At 46.1% G+C, this 13,737-nt stretch overlaps 1 protein-coding gene across 2 annotated transcripts; it reads left to right on the forward strand.

Moving 5' to 3' along the window:
* The first annotated feature begins 225 nt into the window (after nt 1-225).
* On the forward strand, nt 226-13,164 carry Psmg1 (proteasome assembly chaperone 1). 2 transcript variants are annotated; one of them, XM_041673085.1, is made up of 7 exons: nt 226-404; nt 1,559-1,665; nt 3,727-3,878; nt 4,385-4,447; nt 7,882-8,080; nt 9,535-9,671; nt 12,966-13,164. In XM_041673085.1, exons 1-7 carry the CDS (start codon nt 268-270, stop codon nt 13,038-13,040), a joined length of 870 nt encoding a protein of 289 aa, XP_041529019.1. In that variant the 5' UTR covers nt 226-267; the 3' UTR covers nt 13,041-13,164. The 2 variants fall into 2 exon arrangements, with proteins under 2 accessions (XP_041529019.1, XP_041529020.1); XM_041673086.1 differs by lacking the exon at nt 226-404 and adding an exon at nt 423-772.
* Nucleotides 13,165-13,737: the final 573 nt, after the last annotated feature.

Genomic DNA, 13,737 nt, shown 5'->3' on the forward strand with positions numbered 1-13,737 from the left:
AGTGGGTCCTCCCAGGTGGGCCGTGGGTTTGGAGCTGAGGGAAGCCGAGGGGCGGCGCCGGGACGGTCGGGCCCGCCGGACAGGAGGCCTTCAGAGTCGGCTTCCGCTCCCACTAGCTCGGGAGCCGGAGCCCCGCCGCGCAGCGCACCGGAAGCTCCAGGGCCGGGGGCGTGGCCCTGCCCGGAAGCGAGACGGGAGCGTGACTGTAGGGGGCGTGGCCAGTCTCGGGCGCGCAGGCGCCGTCGGGCGGCGCGGTGCTGAGTGGGCATGGCGGCCACGTTCTTCGGTGAGGTGGTGAAGGCGCCGTGCCGAGCTGGGACTGAGGAGGAGGAGGAGGAAGAGGAGCAGAGCAGGCGGGACACGCCGGAGGACCAGGAGGTCCGGCGGCAGCTGGCGCGGAAGAGGTCAGGCTCCGGGGAGGCCCACTCCGCCGGGCGAGCGTTACGCGGGACACCGACTCCATCCATCCCACGCTTGAGGTCACACCGTGTGTCAGCGGGAAGCTCTGTATTTAAACACACAGACGCCAGGTCTCCTACGCAGCTCCAGTCACGGCTCTCCCGCTGCCTCCCCGAAGCATGCTGTTTTTATTCCTACACATCTGTTTTGTGTGTGTGTTTGGGGCCAGAGGTTGAAGTTGGGTGTCCTGTGGCTCTTTCCACCTTCTTCCTGGGACGTGTCTCATTGAACGCAGAGCTCACTGTTGTTCTGCACTGGCTGGACCCCAAGCCCTAGGGAGTCTCTCGTTTCCCCAGAACCATTGTGCTTTTAGGTGGGTCCAGGGATCAGAACTTGGGTCGTCATGCTTGTGTTGGCAACTTAGGACCTTCCCAACCCTAAGTATGCGAATCACAGATTTTTCAACATCATACCAGGCCACAGTCAAACTCACCTAGTTTTTCCAGAAATTCTATTTTCCAGCGGCTTGCACCACCTACAAACCCTTTCAACAGTTCATTTTGTTTTCTTCAGCGCCCTCTTCATTTTTCACTCCTGTGAGTCCTGATTTGTCCGATGGTGTTCCCATGCAGCCATTTACTGTGTTCATTCCTCATCTGCATTTGCGTTTTGCTGGCAGGAGTGTTTGACCTGCTTTTAGTCTTTTTGGGGTCTCTGTCTGGCTCTTAGGGGTGCTGGCATGGCTGTGTCACGGGGACAGTATGAAGTTTGCAGTAGTTTTGCCCGCTGATTGAGTCTGCTCTTCCTTTAAGACTGTAGTATATATTTTATAAAAGGACAGCGTGTACCTTTCTCACTTGTAAGGGTACTCTCATCTAAGACCGTATATCCATCCATCTATGCATCTCCCACACATCCATCCACCTGTATCTTATATCACCCATCCATACATGTTTATATGTGTATGCGGCACCTGCCTGTCACCTGTCTACATAAATAACATGTCTGCGGCCCTTCTGTTCCTCATCTGTCTCTCCTCCATCCATCCATCTCTATATAGTATATCATTTATTCTTCGTCAGTCTGTTTATCATCCTCCCCTTTGTCACTCGTCTCTCCCAGCGTGAAATACTTGTTGACTTTACTCTCGTCTCGTTAGGGAAGTGCGGCTTCTCCAAAGACAGACAAAAACATCTCTGGAGGTTGCACTGCTAGAAAAGCATCCCTGCTCCAAGTTCATAATCGCAGTAGGAAGTAATGCAACAGGTAAGTGCCAGCACCAAGACAGATGTGCTGTTGAAGAATGGAGTAGGAGGGCAGCATAAACTCCACGTGCTGATACCTTAGAGAGGTCACGACATGCTGGGCGGTGGTGGTGGTGCACACCTTTAATCCCAGCACCTGGGCGGCCGAGGCAGGTGGATCGCTTTTTATTTATTTAAAAGACTTATTTACTATGTATACTGTGTTCTGCCAGGAGAGGGCACCAGATCTCATCATAGAGAGTTGTGAGCCACCATTTCTAGGAATTGAATGCAGGACCTCTGGAAAAACAGCCAGTGCTCTTAACCTCTGAGCCATCTCTCCAGCCTGGCAGATCGCTTTGAGCTCTAGTCTAGCCTGGTCTACAAAGTGAGTTCCAGGACAGCTAGGACTGTTAAACAGAGAAACCCTGTCTCGAAAAGTCAAAAAATTTAAAAAAATGAAAAATAAAAAATCACAGCAGGAGCTGGGTATGCAGCTCAGGTGGTAAAGTGAGTTTGGTGCCCAGCAGCATATAAGCTTGGCATGATGCAGTCTGAGCACTCAGGAGGCAGAGGCAGTAGAGGGGAATGTGAAAAAGTTTCAAGGCCAACCTGGGCTACCTGAAGCCCTGTCGTAAACAGTCACAGTAATGCATTTCAAGTAAAGTAGATTGCCTGCTCCTTCCATGTTTGTAATAAACATAAAAAAAAATGAGGTTTGAAGGAAGTATGCTTAGCTTCAGAATTAGAGTTCAAGGCCCCATTTTCCAGTCTGAGGGGGTGTCCAGTGGTCTGTCAATAATTGCAGACACTTTGGAGCACTTCAGTTCTAAGGTCTTTGAATGCATTTATTGACCTGGTAGATTCACAGTAGAGCAATGTGAGTTTAGATGCAACAGATTTGTATATTAGTACACGTGGAGACCTTTATATTTTCAATGGCTTTTGAGCTATAGTTAAGAGACCTTGCCCATGTAAGGTAGCCATTGTACTTAGAAGTGTAAGTAAGCAGTGGGTAGCTGTTCATCCTTATGTAAAGGTCTGCTGGCCAAGTTTTAATTATCCATTTATTTATTTATTTTTGTTTTTTTGAGACGGATTTCTCTGTTTAGCCCTGGCTGACCTGGAACTCTCTCTGTAGACCAGGCTGGTCTTTTTTTTTTTTTTTTTTTTTTTTGGTTTTTCGAGACAGGGTTTCTCTGTGGTTTTGGAGCCTGTCCTGGAACTAGCTCTTGTAGACCAGGCTGGTCTCGAACTCACAGAGATCCGCCTGCCTCTGCCTCCCAAGTGCTGGGATTAAAGGCGTGCGCCACCACCGCCCGGCCTACCAGGCTGGTCTTAAACTCTCAGCCTGCCTCTGCCTCCTGAGTTCTGGGATAAAGGTGTGTATCACTACTGCCCAGTTTTTTGAGGCCCAAATGTATTAGAACGATGTTAGGATGTGAGACTGGCATAGAGTCTGTGCACAAGGTTGTCTTTCCTGTTCCTGGTTGTCGTGTCTGGAAGATGTAGGATTTCATTCCTTGGCCTCAATTTTTCTTTTCTTTAAAATGGACCAATTAGACCAGTGGTTCTCAACTTGTAGATCACACTCCCTTTAGGGGTCAAACAACCCTTTCACCGGGTTGCATATCAGATATTGCATTACAATTCATAGCAGTAGCAAAAAATACACTTATGAAGTAGCAACGAAATAATTTTATGTTGGGGTGTCACAATAACATAAAGAACCGTATTAAAGGGTTGCAGCATTATGAAGGTTGAGAACCACTGAATTAGACAGTCTTTAATAAGAGGTTTTCAAAAGAAATTCAATTATGTATATATGTCTACAAGAGTACAGGCTAGGGGAAGGCATCAGATCCCCTAGAGCTGGACTTCTAGACAGTTGTGTGTCCCCAGAGGTGGGTGCTGGGAACTAGGCAGAGGCTTGACAGGTGCAGTACTTGATCTGATTCATCTCTCCACTCCCCAGTTAGATGGCTCTGAATGGTTATTTCAGCTCTAAATTCTGGGGTAACGAGTAGGAAATGCAATTTGCATAGCTAGACACCAGCTCATATGAACATTTTCCCCCCCACAGCATTTTTGTCATCGTTTGTTATGAATTCAGGAGTCTGGAAAGAAGTTGGCTGTGCTAAGCTCTGGAACGAATGGTGCAGAACAACGGACACTGTCCATCTGTCCCCTACAGATGCTTTCTGTGTGTTCTATCAGCTGAAATCAGACCCCTCGGTATGTGGGCCTCCACTCAGTAGTCTCAACGCATAGTCGTTTGTGCATGAGATCCAGGCTCTCCTTAGCCAGTGTGTGCTTGTGTCGTGTGATTTCCAGTGGTCTAACTGTATTGTAGGCCTGACTCTGGGTAAACTGCTGTGTTGTCGTCTGTTGCTGAGTAAATGCCTAGAATACTCAGCTTACATAGAGAAGAGGTTGATTTGGGCTTGGAAACTCTGAAGTTCCAATGTGTGATTGGGACAGACCCTTTGCTTTTAGTCCTGCTGGGTGGGGAGGCCTGGTACTCTATGGCGGGATCGTACAGGAGCAGCGCACTGAGTACAAGGCCAGAAGGCAAAAGAGGAGGAGAGTACCACCGTCTCTCTCAAGGACATATTGCTAATGACCTGCAGACTCTGAGCTCCATAGAGCAGTGTGAGGTACTGGTATTTACATGATGCTCATTGATGACAGGGCCGGATGTGTCTACTTTCACTTGAGAACACTTGAAATTCCCTTTCCAGGTTTTCCTTTGTCAGTGTAGTTGCTACATTGCTGAGGATCAACAGTTCCAGTGGCTGGAAAAGGTAAGAGGAAGAAAGTCCTGGCTGGTTAGTTGGGTGTGTGGGCTCAAGGTCATGGTTGTCTCTTAGACTTTTCAGCCAAATATTAGATGAGAAAGAGTTTGTTTCCCTAAGAAAACAGTGTAGGAGTTGTTATGGAGTATGTCTTAGGGTTTCTGTTGCAGCAATGAAACATCTTGGGGAGGTTTACCTGGCTTACACTTCCACATCACAGTTCATCACTGAAGGAAGTCAGGACAGGAACTCAAACAGGGCAGAAACCTGGAGGCTGGAGCTGATGCAGAGGTCACAGAGGGGTGCTGCTTACTGTCTTGCTCCCCATGGCTTGCTCAGGCTGCTTTCCTGAAGATCCTAGGACCACCAGCCCAGGGATGACACTAACCACAGTGGGCTGGGCCCTCCCCATCAGTCAGTATTTAAGGAAATGCTCTACAACCAGATCTTATACTCAACTGAGGTTCCCTCCTTTCAGATGACTCACTTGCGTATCAAGTGGGCACAAGACTAACCATCACGGAGTGTTTATTTATTTTTAAATGAACAGTCTACATTGGGCAATGGTGGCACGTGCCTTTAATTCCAGCATGTGGGAAGCAGAAACAAGCAGATCTCTGTGAGTTCAAGGCCAGCCTGATCTACAGAGTGAGTTCCAGTCCAGCCAAGGCTACACAGAGAAACCCTGTCTTGAAAAACAAAAACAAAGTCCTCATTTTGGAAAATTGAACTCAAGGACTTGAGAGAAAAACTGTAATTTGGGCAGTTGTACAGTGATTGCATTTGAGAGAAAAACTGTAATTTGGGCAGTTGGGCAGTGATTGCATATTGAATATGCCTTCTCAATAATGTTTTTTTTTTTTTTTTGGTTTTTTCGAGACAAGGTTTCTCTGTGGTTTTGGAGCCTGTCCTGGAACTAGCTCTTGTAGACCAGGCTGGTCTCGAACTCACAGAGATCCGCCTGCCTCTGCCTCCCGAGTGCTGGGATTACAGGCGTGCGCCACCACCGCCCGGCTTCAATAATGTTTGAAACTAGAAATGTTTTATATTTTTTTAAAGTTTTGAAATATTTGCATGTACAATATGACAATGTCTTGGGGATAAGATTCAAGTTTAAACACAAGTTATGGTTTTACATTTTAAATTTGTGAAGTGTAGTTCCATGTTAAGAGATTCTCCACTTGGCTTGTCATTAGGCAGGCGAAAGGCTTTGGATTGGGTTAGGAATACTCTCCCTGTCCATAGTCACACAGTGCAAGTGTTACTACATTGGCATATACTTATTTTCAATAGAAGCAAATTGTTCATATTTATGTGCAGATAGTGTGCAGCATAGATGGTGACCCGGAACCTTCAGCAGTTACTGTTTTAGTCCACCTGTGCTGGGAGGAGGACGCTTCTAAAAACATCCTGTGCACTTGAACATAGATGCTAAGATTAAACTCACTGGAAATGAGAATTTTGGTGTGTACCTATTTTAAAGCAATTGGACATTCATTAAGTTATCAGTGACTGCATTAAGTACAGGGTTGTTTGCAAAGCTCTGCATGCTAGTCTTTGGTTATATATGCGTATACTCAGGGTACTTGGTATATTTTTTCTAGGGTAGAAAATCAAAATGTTTAATTTTACTTTTAAATTGTGCAGATGCTGGTTATATAAAAATACTACGCTTGTACTATAGAAAAAATGACCATATTCTAGACTTGAAGTGACATAAAATTAGTCACTTTTAAATAAAAATAGTTTATGTGTATGAGTGCTTTGCCTGTATGCATATCTATGTAGTATATGTATATGCATGCCTGGTGCCCTTCAAGGTCAGTAGGGGACATCGGGTCCCCTGGAACTGTAGTCACTAATGGTTGGAGCTGCCGTCTAGGTCCTGGGAACCAAACCCGCGTCCTTGGCAAGAACAAGTGCTCGGAACATCCCAGCTCTCTCTCTGGCCCTCAGGCTGACATTTTCAAAGCAAAGTTTTTCTTTTCTTTTCTTTCCTTCCTTCTTTTTTATTTTATTTATTTATTTATTTATTTTTACTTTATTTGCTTTTTTTAGATTCTTGCTCAGTAGCCTAGGCTGACCTTGAGCAAAAATTCTTCTGCTTTAACCTCCTCAGTACTGAGATTATGGGCATCTGCTGCCATTTGAGGGTTAAAGCAGTTTCTTTTAACAGTGTTGTGTTCCTTAGGAATATTCTTTGTAAACACTTGCTCTGTTAGTGACAGCACAATCCTCCTAGTGATACAACCTGACAGCTGTCAAGCACTGTAGGTTCAGACCAAACTATCATAGGAAGGAAGTTAAATTATGCTGGTGTGATTTTTCTCTCTTAAATGGATGTGCACAATAACAAGTTTGCAAGAGGTAATGTTTTTAGTATTTGTTTACAAAAATTTGTAGTGAAATTAATAGTATAAATCATTTATGGTACCTGATAGGAAACTTTCGGCATTCCTGTGATTGGCACTAGCCTTTTTCTCATTTCATAAAGTATTTCAGACAAGGTAGACACGATAGCACACACTTGTTAGTCACTTTGTGTGTGTGTGAAAAAACACACCAACAAAAATCAAAGTGGAAGAGAACATGGTTTATTTTGGTTTACACTTTCAGAAATAAATTCTCTCGTGGTGAAAAACGTGGTGGTAGAGAGACATGGTGGAGGAGCAGGAGGTTGGCTGTCACGTTTTTATCCTCACACGGGAAGATTGCAGTGGATTGATGTGCGGCCTGTCATAGACCATCAAAGCTTGCCCCAGTGACACACTTCCCCTGAGGCTGCGCCTCCTGAATGTTCTGTTCTGTAGCCTCCCCAAACAGCACTGCCAACTGAAGACCATGAGCCCATGGAGTGCATTGCTTTTCTAAACACAGCTCTTGTAAAGCCAACTTTGGGAGGTCAGCATAGGAGGGCTATGCACTTGAGGCCAGCATTGGCTACTTACGAGGTAGGCAGACAGATAAAAATAGAGGAAAACAAACAGGCAAACAAAAGAAAATTTGGGCAAATGTACTATCTTAGAAATCCTTTTTACAAAATATCTGTTTTTATTTGTTTTGTTTTGTTTTTCATTTTGCCATGAATTTAAATAAAAGGTAGAAGGACTCTTGATGACCTGTCAGACCCACACACTGCAGTTGGAATTTGAGATTCTACAACTGCAGTAACCAAAACTGAATTCCATAAGAACCATTTGCTTAGGTGTCCTCAGTGGCCAGTGAAGGAAGGGATGTTGCCTCTGCCCTTGTGACTTTATTCAGGGTGGCCGTCCTAGGGCCACTATTGTTCTGACTTGTGATCTCTGCACCAGTTTATGTCACATGGCTCTTGGGCAGTGCCGCTCTCACTCAGAGGCAAGGCAGCACTGCAGTCTCCTCCACTGCTGCTGGGGGGGTCACTACGGCAAATATGAGGTCTAACATCATCACTGTTCTCGTAGGTGTTTGGCTGTCAACCCAGGAAGAACATGCAGGTAACAGTTCTCACATGCCGACACATCACCGAGTATAAAACCTCAGAGTCCACCTGCAGCCTTCCTTCTCCTTTCCTGAGAGCCCTAAAAACTCAGAAATTCAAAGATTCTGCCTGCTGCCCACTGCTGGAACAGCCGAACATTGTGCATGATCTGCCTGCAGCAGGTGGGCTAAACTCGCAGCCTTTGCCCTTTGTCGGGCTGTGCTGATGACTTCTGCTCTTACTAGTAACCTTTCTGAAGTAGTTGTAGTCGTGTGGAAGGTACTTGCATGTGGGATACTCTTCTTAACGTTAGATTTCCCTGCATTGCGGTTGGGACAGCAGCTTAGAATCTTGGCTCTGTGCTTCCACAGTTCTTTTCTGTTTTGGTTCTGCAATCTCAAAGTGGAACCCAGTGTTAGATACAGATTTTTGGTATGTGAAAATTGGCAATTTTATCAAAGTAAGTTTTGGATGTTGAAGCTTGGCTTTTACATTTATTTATTCATTTGGTTTTTAGAGACAAGGTTTCTCTGTGTAGACCTGGCTGTCCTGGAACTCAGAGATCTGCCTGTCTCTGCCTCCCTAGTGCTGGGGTTAAAGGTGTGCGCCATCAATGCCTGGCTTGGTTGTTACTCTTAATGTTTTTATCATGCCGTTTACATATGAGTTACTTCTCTTGTGACAAAATGGCCACTAGCAGAAGTAGTTTATGGGAGGAAGGATTGTTATGGCTTACAGTGGAAGGGGGACATCCCACCATGGCGGGGAAGGCGTGGCAGCAGGAGCTGCGGCCACATTACATCTGATTTCAATAGTCCAGAGGCTTGTCTCCTGGGTAATTCTAGACCCTGTCAGGTGGACACTACTAGCCGTCATACTGCTGGGCACACATATTATGCAAGGATAAGTTGACATTTGTTTTCAGTAGTTAGTATTTTGTAGTAGGAAGCCACTTGTTTTGTTTTCCTGGCCCAGACTCCTGAAATAATCACACAGAAACTATATTATTTAAATCACTGCTTGGCCAATCACTTAAGTTTATTGCTAGCTAGCTCTTAAATCTAGTATTAACCCATTTCCAGTATTTTATATTTTATCATGAGGCTCATGGCCTACTGGCAAGGTTCTGACATGTCTGTCTCCAGTGCTCCATGGCTTCTCCTTGACTCTGCCTCCTTTCTCCCAGCATTCAGTTTAGTTTTCCCTACCTAGCTCTACCCTGCCCTAGTTTCTTCATTCACCAGTGGTATTCAGAGCATACAGAGGGGCCCCACATTAGTATTTGATAGTATGTAGCCTTTGTTAGATGCTTTACCTTTTGTGTTAGAGTTACTAGGGTGAGAACAGCATGCATTATACGTTGCGTGCCTCCTTCAAGTGGCCATTATCCTGATACATTCATTCTTACCTTATGATGGGATGTCAGGACATACAAAATAAGATAATATTTACAGAACATTATTTAGAATTATTATTGATTTTAGAGAAGATACCCATAAATGGATCAACATGGCAGTAGGTGCCTTGATTAAAAGAGGCAGAAAGTTGACTTTTCCAAAGCAGCTTTTATTATTTAAAAGTGTCCCACTTAAAAATCATGTCATAGAAAACAATCATTTTTCCTCTGTGTTTGTAGTTCTGAGCTACTGCCAAGTGTGGAAAATCCCCGCAGTTCTGTATCTGTGCTACACTGATGTGATGAAGTTGGACCTTGTCACTGTGGAAGCTTTTAAGCCTGTACTTTCTTCCAGTGGCTTGAAATGCTTGGTGAAGGTAAGATTTCAGTGCTCCCCCCTTAATAGCCATGCTGATACGGGGAGGGGGATGACAAGAAGTGCTGCGGGAAGACTGAAACCCTAAGCCACAGGTGGGAGCTTCCCCGTGCGGCACTTACCTGTGCCCCAGTGTTCTGTGATATGTGACTGCTTTGGTACTGCTGTCACATCCTACGTGTGCTATGGAGAGAGAGATGGACTGCTTGACACCTTCCTATTGTTGGTTGTTTTTACTCTTGGGGGGCCTGTCACCCAGCTCCCTAATAAATCACACACGGAGTCTTATTTCTGCTTATAAGTGCCCAGCCTCAACTTGGCTTGTTTCCAGCCAGCTTTCCTTAAATTATCCATCTACCCTTTGCCTCTGGGCTTTTTCTTTTCTTCTGTAATCTTGCTTTCACTCTTACTCTGTGCTGACTGTGTGCCTGGCCCCTTTTCTTGCCCCTTCTTCCCTGACTTCTCCTTTTTTATTCTCTTTGCCTGCCAGCCCCGCCTATCCTTTCTTCTGCCTTGTTATTGGCTGTTTAGCTCTTTATTAGACCAGTCAGGTGTTTCAGACAGGTAAAGTAACACAGCTTCACAGAGTTAAACAAATGCAACATAAAAGAATTCAACACATCTCTGCATCATTAAACAAATGTTCCACAGCATAAACAATGTAATTTATCCTAGAATAATATTCTATAGCAAGTTCTGTAGTAATATGAGTGGCAGGGCTGCATCCCCAGCACCCCTGCCGCCTGGCTAGCTTATGCCCCGAAATAACAACACACAAACTGTATTCATTTAAACACTGCTTGGCCCATTAGCTTTAGCCCTTACTGGCTAATTCTGATATCCCGATCAACCCATCTCTAATAAACTGTGTAGCACCGGTCTTACCGGGAAAGATTCAGCATGTCTGACCCGGCGGCTTGCTTCATCGCGTGCTTTATCTGCCTCAGAGAGCAGAGCTGTCGCGTCTGCCCGGGAGAGGGGAGCATGGTGTCTCTGAGCTCACTTCCTCTTCCTCCCAGCATTCTGTTCTATTTACTCCACCTATCTATGTTCTAACCAATAAAATGGGCCAAGGCAGTTTCTTTGTTTTTTAACCAATGACCTTCCTCCATCAAAGTTCCTACAATTAATTTATTTGGAAATTTATAATTATTTCTTAAAAGATTGATTTACTGTTTTTTAATTACGTATGTACTTGTGAGAGTTATGTGCACCACGGGCATGCAAGTGTCTGTGGAGGCCAGAGTGCATTGGATCCTGGAGCTGGGGTTGCAGATTGTTGTGAGCCACTGATCTGGGTGCTGGGAAATGAACCCAGGTCCTCTTCAGGAGCAGTAAGTGCTGTTAAGTTGTTTCAGATTTAGCATCTTTTTCACTGGGTTTGCATCCGACTGGCTCCTTTTCACATTTGGTTGAGGGCTGTGTCCCTGAGGGCAGGCAGGGCTGTTGTTTCCGCTGTGGATGGTGTTCTCAGTAAACATCTAGACTTGTTTTGAAGATAAAAAATCATTCGTCATATCAACTTGAAATGAACATTTAGTTTAAATCACTTTTTAGCGTTTCCAGTACCTGCCCTTAAGATAATGATCGCTCGTCGGGCGGTGGTGTCGCGCGCACGCCTTCAATCCCAGCACTCGAGAGACAGAGGCAGGCGGATCTCTGTGAGTTCGAGACCAGCCTGGTCTACAGAGCTAGTTCCAGGACAGGCTCCAAAGCCACAGAGAAACCTGTCTCGAAAAAACCAAAAAAAAAAAAAAAGATAATGATCGCTCTGGGGAATGTTTTGTTTGACTTGGTGTTTCACCATGTTACCCAGATTGTCCTCTTCCCAAGTGTTGGGATTAGAGATGTGTGCTACAATGCCCTGTTGAATACTGTTTTCTTTTTGAAAACAAATTGGTGTGGCCAGGCAGTGGTGGTGCACGCCTTTAATCCCAGCACTCAGGAGGAAGAGGCGGGTGGATCTCTGTGAGTTTGAGGCCAGCCTGGTCTACAAGAGCTAGTTCCAGGACAGGCTCCGGAGCTGCAGAGAAACTGTGTCTAAAAAACAAAAAGCAACAACAACAACAACAAATTAGTGTGTGGAGGGACACTGTGTGGGTGTGGGTGTGGCGGTGTGGGTGTGAGTTAGTGCGGGTCAGCAGCAGGTGTCCCCCTCTAGTGCTCTTTACTTTGTTCTCGGAGATCTGGACTTTTGGATTAGGACAGGCTGACTGGCCTGTGGGTCCCAGGAGACTTCCTGTCTCGTTCTCAGCACTGGGATTACAGGTGCTTGTTAGTGTGGCTCTGGGGCATCTCAGCTCAGGTCCTCACGTTCTTGTGACATTACAGCCGAACCATCTGTCTCCCTGACCTCAGCCATCATCATAAAGACTAAATGCAGCGGGCCTGAGTTAGCACATGGCTTATAGGACACAGCAGGCCTGAGTTAGCGCATGGCTTATAGGACACACTGGGCCTGAGTTAGCGCATGGCTTATAGGACACACTGGGCCTGAGTTAGCGCATGGCTTATAGGACACACTGGGCCTGAGTTAGCGCATGGCTTATAGGACACACTGGGCCTGAGTTAGCGCATGGTTTATAGGATACAGCGGGCCTGACTTAGCGCATGGCTTATTATAGGACACAGCAGGCCTGAGTTAGCGCATGGCATGCAGGAGTTACCTTGGGTTCTCACCTGGGGCGGCCCCACAGATAGGGAAGCTCTGGGTGGTGGCAGGCACATGCTGGGAAGCACATACTGTGGCCCGCTTGGAGGGAACAAGAAGTCAGCCTTAGAAGAGGCACCTGAGAGGGTCAGGTGATGGCTTCAGAAGGTGGTGATGTTTTGGTGAGAAGTGGGCGAGGGCAGAGTGCGGAGTGTGAGGAGAACACGAGCCCTGTGGGAGGGCTGTGGAGGGTGAGAGATGGCGTGCTGACGGTCAGCAGAGTTAAGTCGGGGCAGGAGCTTTGCAGACATTGAAGCAGAAACCGTGGAGGATGGCGGCTGTTGCCTCACTTACAGGCTCGTGCTCAGCTGCCTTCCTTATGCCGCCCAGAGCACCTGTCCCGGGGATGGTGTCGCCACAGTGAGCTGGGCTCTCCGACACCTCTCCAGTCAGGACGATCCCCACAGTCAAACCCAGTCGATCTGGGCAACCTTCCAGCCTGGGGGGTGCGGGGGCTCTGAACCACTAGACTGTTTACCTTTTCTTTGAACAAGGTGAAAGGCAGCTCGTGCCTGGTACCATCCTCCTCTGTTGTGAGTATGGGGTTTTGGATGTATTTGGTGACAGCCTTTTTTCTCTTTCCAGAACATTCCTGAAAGCACAGAAATACTGAAGAAATTGATGACAACAAATGAGATTCAGAGCAACATTTACACGTGACCCCCACAGGCAGTGAGCCATGACCACGACCTGCCCATTCCAGGGGGCAGCCACTACTGTTTTGTACTTTATTCTGGGTTGGGGGTGTTTTGATAGTGATAAACACAATAAAAATTAAAAAATATTTTTGTAATTTTATTTTTTCTTAATGGTGATATGTCTACAACTGGAATATTAACGAGCCAGTACTTTTTTATATATTAAGTGGAACTATTGTTGGATCATTTTCTTTCTTTATGCAGGTGAGTATTTCCTCTGCATGTATATCTGTGTACTATGTGTATGTGGTGTCCACCGAGGCCTCAAAGTCAGACCCATGAAACTGGAGTTACTGATGGTTGTGAGCAACTTTGTGGGTGCAGAACTGAACCCTGGTCTTCTGCAAAAGCAGCCAGTGCTTTAACTGCTGAGTCTTCTCTCCAGCCACCCTCCCAACCTCTTTTCCTCCTTCCCTCTCACCGTCTCAGTCAGTGCAGCTGACAGATGTGTCCTCAGTCAGTGCAGCTGCAGATGTGTCCTCAGTCAGTGCAGCTGACAGATGTCCTCTCAGTCAATGCCTAAGGACTGTAGTTAAGTGGTGTGTCACAGTGCAGAGTGTGGTGGGCGTGGCCACTTGCAAGTTCCCTACCATTAATTGACAATGAAGAGGAGACCTGGCTCAGTGTGACACACAGTTATCACATCAAAGCAGATACTG

This window comes from Microtus oregoni, unplaced genomic scaffold (genome assembly GCF_018167655.1).
Source record: "Microtus oregoni isolate MIOR12 unplaced genomic scaffold, Mior012 000023F_ref0000262, whole genome shotgun sequence".
In the NCBI taxonomy this organism is placed as follows: domain Eukaryota; kingdom Metazoa; phylum Chordata; class Mammalia; order Rodentia; family Cricetidae; genus Microtus; species Microtus oregoni.